This window comes from Chenopodium quinoa, unplaced genomic scaffold (assembly GCF_001683475.1).
Source record: "Chenopodium quinoa cultivar QQ74 unplaced genomic scaffold, ASM168347v1, whole genome shotgun sequence".
Lineage (NCBI taxonomy): Eukaryota > Viridiplantae > Streptophyta > Magnoliopsida > Caryophyllales > Amaranthaceae > Chenopodium > Chenopodium quinoa.
In genome coordinates this window covers 1,813-7,801 of record NW_018743249.1, presented here as the reverse complement: position 1 = coordinate 7,801, position 5,989 = coordinate 1,813, and the positions used below count along the sequence as shown (strand labels likewise).

Below are 5,989 nucleotides of genomic sequence, written 5' to 3'. Positions count from 1 at the left end.
CTATGAAAGAGATGCCACACTACTCTAAATTCCTAAAAGACCTCCTGAATGGAAGGAGAGAAGTTGAAACCGTTAGCTTAACCGCAAATTGTAGTGTTATTCTCTCCAGTAAGCTACCAACTAAATTGCAAGATCCCGGTAGTTTTTCCATCCCTTGTTCTATCAATGAAGTTCATTTGGGGAAAGCTTTGTGTGACCTAGGTGCTAGTGTGAGTTTAATGCCTTTCTCGGTCTACCAAAAGCTTAATGTGGGAAACCTTTCACCTACAAACATCACCCTCCAATTAGCAGATAGGTCCACAAAATTGCCTATAGGGAAAGTAGAGGACATACCCCTTAGAGTCGGTAAGTTCACTTTTCCGGTGGACTTTTATGTTCTTGAAATGGATGAAGATGAAATAATTCCTATAATCTTGGGTAGGCCATTCCTAGCTACCTCTAAAGCAATTATTGATGTCAAAGAAGGCAAGATGACCTTGAAGGTTGACAATGATTCTATCGAATTTGATTTGAATAAGGTGATGAGACAACCTTCCTCTGACAATGAATGTTTTAGAATAGATACAATTGAAAACTTGATGAATGAGTTTAGATACCCTTATATGCATGCTTCTAATGATCTACTTGAGAATGTCTTGTTGAATGAGAATTAGGTAGGTGATCAAAAGGAGATGCAATTATATGAGGAAATGCTTGATGAGAAAGAAGAGACAACCCCCGACCAAGAGATGCCCCAACCGTATGAAGTCTTCCAAGTAGAAGAGGAGGAAATCTCCAATGGTAAGGTAGCTCCGAAAGTAGAATTGAAACCTCTACCTTCGGGCTTGAGGTATGTCTTTTTGGATGTTAATGATACTTTTCCGGTCATTATCAATGCTAACCTCACGGAAGAGCAAACCTCCTCATTGATTAATGTTTTGAAAATGCATAGGAAGGCTTTGGGTTATACTCTTGATGATCTCAAAGGTATAAGCCCCTCCCTATGCATGCATAAGATCGATTTAGAGGAGGGTGCTAAGCCGTGTAGGCAACGGCAAAGGAAACTTAATCCTTCCATGCAAGAGGTTGTGAGAAAGGAAGTTTCCAAGCTACTTGAAGCAGGGATCATCTATCCAATCGCTCATAGTGATTGGGTATCCCCGGTTCAAGTAGTGCCGAAAAAGGGAGGTATGACGGTAATGATCAATGATAAGCAACAATTGGTCCCAACTCGGCTTGTTACGGGTTGGCGCATGTGTATTGATTACCGCCAATTAAATGCCAACACTTCCAAAGACCATTTTCCATTACCGTTCATCGATCAAATGCTTGAGAGGCTTACAAAGCATGCTTTTTATTGCTTTCTTGATGGTTATTCGGGATTCTTCCAAATCCCAATTGACCCAAAAGATCAAGAAAATACCACTTTCACTTGTCCCTACGGAACTTTTGCTTATCGTAGGATGCCTTTTGGTCTTTGTAATGCCCCGGCCACCTTCCAAAGATGCATGATGTCAATTTTTAGTGAAATGATCGAGGAAGAAATGGAAGTTTTTATGGATGATTTTTCCGTTGGTGGAGGCACGTATGAGCAGTGCCTAATGAATTTATCTCGTTGTTTAGAAAGATGTGAGAGTGCCAACTTGGTGCTCAATTGGGAGAAATGCCACTTCATGGTGGAAAACGGCATTGTTCTTGGCCATAAAATCTCCCAAGCGGGCATCGAAGTCGATGGTGCGAAGGTTGATGTGATCGAGAAGCTTCCTCCTCCCACAAATGTGAGAGAAGTGAGGTCCTTCCTTGGTCATGCCGGCTTTTACCGCCGCTTCATCAAAGATTTCTCTTTGATTGCTAAGCCTCTCACATCTCTCTTGCAACAGGATAAAGAATTTGTATTTGATGAAGCTTGTCATGAGTCATTTTGCAGGTTGAAACAGGCCCTTTGCACCGCCCCCGTAGTCCGAGGACCGGATTGGTCTCTACCATTCGAGCTAATGTGCGATGCAAGCGACGGGGCCATTGGATCGGTTCTGGGACAAAGAAAGGATGGGAAACTTCACGTTATATACTATTTGTCCAAGACTCTCAACGATGCCCAACGAAAATTATACAACTACCGAAAAAGAGTTTTTTGGCGGTTATCCACTCATTTGAGAAGTTAAGAACCTACCTCATTGGTTCCAGGACAATAGTGTATACCGATCACTCGGCTCTCAAATATTTGATAAAGTAAGAAGGAGGCCAAACCGAGGTTGTTGAGATGGGTGTTGGTCCTTCAAGATTTTGATTACGAAATGAGAGATAAGAAGGGAGCCAGAGAACGTGGTGGCGGACCACCTCTCTAGGTTAGGAGCTGCAAGAATACATGAAGACGATTTTCCAATTGAAGATGCCCTAATGGATGATGTCTTATATGCTCTTGAGGCAAAATCAGAGCCTTGGTATGCGGATATTGTGAACTACTTGGCTTGTAGTGCCATACCTCCGGATTTCACTCCTCAACAACATAGAAAGCTCAAGCATGAAGCAAAGAAGTATATATGGGATGACCCCATGTTGTTGAAGAGAGGGGTGGATGGACTCTTGAGAAGATGTGTTCCTAATGAAGAATTCCAAGATGTGCTCTCAATGTGCCACTCATCCCTTGTGGTGGTCATATGAGTGCTCAAAAGACCGCTTCCAAGGTTTTGCAATGTATGCTCTTTTGGCCGTCTCTATTCAAAGATGCTTGGCAATTTGTTTAAGACTTGTGATAGGTGCCAAAGGACAGGGAACATATCACGGCGCGATGAGATGCCCCAAAATCCTATTCTTGAACTTGAAATCTTTGATGTTTGGGCAATTGACTTCATGGGCCCTTTCATCTCATCCCAAGGAAACCGGCACATTCTAGTTGCCGTTGATTATGTCTCCAAATGGGCGGAAGCCGTGGCATCTCCCACCAACGACTCAAGGGTGGTCATCAATTTGTTCAAGAAAGTCATCTTCCCAAGATTCGGTGTTCCTAAGGCAATCATAAGTGATGGAGGCTCACACTTCAAGCACCATGCATTCAACAAGCTTCTTTCAAAGTACGGTGTATCTCACAAGCGAGGCCTTGCTTACCACCCCCAAACAAGTGGTCAAGCGGAGGTCACAAATAGGGAGTTAAAAGTCATCTTAGAGAAGACTGTTGCTAGAACAAGGAAGGATTGGTCCAGTAAGCTCATTGATTCATTGTGGGCATATAGGACCGCCTTCAAGACTCCTATAGGGACTACCCCCTATAAGCTTGTTTATGGGAAGAATTGCCATTTACCCGTAGAGATGGAGCACCGAACGCATTGGGCAATCAAGCAAATCAACTTTGATCTCCACAGTACGGGTGAGCAAAGGCTTCTAGAGCTTCATGAGTTGGAAGAGCTGAGAATGAATGCATATGACAGTGCAAGCCTCTACAAAGCAAGAACCAAGGCATGGCACGATGCTCGAATTTCCAAGAAGGAATTTGTGGAAGGACAAAAGGTCCTGCTCTACAATTCAAGACTCAAGCTCTTCCCCGGGAAATTGAGATCTAGATGGAGCGGTCCATTTCAAGTGTCCAAAACCTTTCCTTATGGCTCGGTTGAGATTTTCAATGACAAGTACCCTCCATTCAAAGTGAATGGGCAGCGTCTCAAGCCATACTATGAGGGTCAGCTAATTGAGAAGCCAGAAAATTTATCTCTCATTGATGTTTCCAAATCACCATGATTCCGTGTGTGAAGTACGTCAAGCTAGTGACGTTAAAGAAGCGCTTACGGGAGGCAACCCGGTTTCTAACCTCTTTGATTTTATTTTCTTTCAAATCGCTTGAACTAATCCACCTAACGCTCTTCCCAATCAATTCTGATGCAGGCGTGATTGCGTGTGTCCACGAGGAAAGAAAGGCAAGAGCAAAGCAGAAAAAAAAAAGAGAGGAATTTTGAAATTTGTGCTCGGATGAATTCTAAAGAAACAGAACCTCAGCGCGATTTGAACGCGGCTGTAGCGCGATCCGCAGCAGCATTAAAGCGCGGGCGCGCCTGGTTTCGTCGCGGGCGCGCAATTTTTATGAATGAAAATTTCTCCAATTCCAGGGAGTTGGAGCGATTTTATCGCGGCTGAAGCGCGATCCGCATGAGCAGTAAGGGCGGGCGCGCCTAGTTTCTTCGCGGACGCGCCTGGTATACGCTGAAAATTACTTCCATTCCAGGAGGCAGGAGCGATTTGGCCGCGATTGCCAGAGCGGCTCGCGTTTTAAAGAAGGCGCGGGCGCGTCTACTATTAGCGCGGGCGCGCTGTAGTTTTACTGATTTCCAGGAAGTTGGAGCGATTTAGGCGCGATATAGGAGCGGCTCGCGTTTTCTTTAAGGAGCGGTGCGCCTTAATCGGGAGCGGGCGCGCCTTTCTGGATATCAGAAAAAAAAAAAAATACGGTGGCTTCTTATATTCCCACAATTTCCAAATCCTCACAAACATAAACCAAACCCTCTTTGCCTTTCTCTCTCTTCGCGGCCGCTCCTCACCACCATAGCCAAGATCATCTTCTTCCACCTTCATAAATCAATCATTCTCAAAATATATACCACATCAATCATCCTCAAGCTTCAATCAATCATCCTCTCCGTTTGTTCATCTTCAAAGGTAGCAATTGGGCATCAAGGGCACAACCGCAACGAACCCCCCCCCCTTCCTACTCAAATCCTTCACCAAATCGACACCAAAACAGCAATCTTCCGCATAAAGGTAAAGGTATTCGATCTCCTTAGTTAATTATTCTCTTGGATTAATTTTAAGTAAGGATTTTGATTATCTTAGGTTATTAGCGAAATTTGGTTGATTATTGTTGAAATTATTGCTGGATTCTGTTGAACTTGTTGTTGTTGATTAGTATCTTAGGCTATATTCGTTGCGTGGTTGGATTATTATTGCTTGTGAACAGGTACATTGTAGTTTTGTGGAGGTTAAGGGTGGAAATAGCCGGAGTTGGCTTTGAAAAGGAGTGAAAAAAAAAAAAAAAAAAAAAAAAAAAAAGAGGTGGGCAGTCATGAGTCTAAGAATTGGGAAGAAGAGAAAAACTGCAAAGTCGGGACAATCGTCCCAAAACCAAGAGTCAGACCAACCCAATGCCTTACCCACCCTAAAATTTTTACACAAAAGCCACTCCTCCATACACTCGGAAATGCAAAAACGTAAGTTGCGACCTTCTAGACACTACCATCGTGGAGACATGATAAAACTCGGTATTAATGATGATTTGTGGATTCTTTTTGACAACCTTCGATTAGGGTCATTCATAAACTCCTCATTCATGACCTACAAAGAACCCACATTAGAGTTTTTCTCGTCTTTTCAAGTGGATAGTCTAGAAAAATGACGACTTTCGAATTTCTTTCCAACTCTTCAACAACCCCCACACAATGTCATTGGCAGAGTTCAACCGAGCCCTCGACCTTCACCCCGATGCCGACATTCACTACCCTCTATATGAGAGCTTTGGGGAGTATAGTGAGTACGCTTGGTGGCGTTCCATTTCAGGCAAAAATGAGTTTTACACCCGGACTTCCTTAGCCAGTGAGATTTGGCACCCTGCCCTTAGGATCCTACACCGTTTATTAGGGTATTCTATCATTCCTAAGCAGGACCTAGGGAAGCTGACTAAGGAAGAGGTCCTTTGCCTATGGATAGCCACAAAGCCAGAGCATGCTCGGAGGTTGAATTTGGGTTTCCTCTTCATGCAAACCTCCCAAGCCATAGCAAAGGGGAAAAAGCCAGGGGACATACACTGCGGGGCGATGGTCACTAGACTGGCCACCAAATTAGGTTACACTGACCTTCTACCTCTATGCACGGCCGTAGGTAGTAGTGGGGATATTTACCTTGATTTGGACCAGCTTCGCCGTTCTGATTTTATTACCCCCACGGCGAACCCCAATGCTTTTAGGTGGCTAGTTAGAGGAGCCCACCATTGTTTCCTCCCCAAGCCTCACTTCACTTCTCTCACGCGTCA

The 5,989-nt window shown here is 44.1% G+C and overlaps 1 protein-coding gene across 1 annotated transcript; it reads left to right on the top strand.

Annotated features, from left to right (window-relative positions):
- Positions 1-2,703: 2,703 nt before the first annotated feature.
- LOC110734809 lies at positions 2,704-3,711 on the top strand. The gene is made up of 2 exons (XM_021914954.1): positions 2,704-3,050; positions 3,210-3,711. Exons 1-2 carry the CDS (start codon positions 2,704-2,706, stop codon positions 3,709-3,711), a joined length of 849 nt encoding a protein of 282 aa, XP_021770646.1.
- Positions 3,712-5,989: the final 2,278 nt, after the last annotated feature.

Bases quoted from the DNA above. Each gene is read 5' to 3' on its own strand.
- LOC110734809 (XM_021914954.1), top strand. From the start codon at position 2,704: ATGCTTGGCAATTTGTTTAAGACTTGTGATAGGTGCCAAAGGACAGGG. The intron at 3,051-3,209 runs GTACGGTGTATC...GTGGGCATATAG, and splicing joins TTCAACAAGCTTCTTTCAAA to GACCGCCTTCAAGACTCCTA.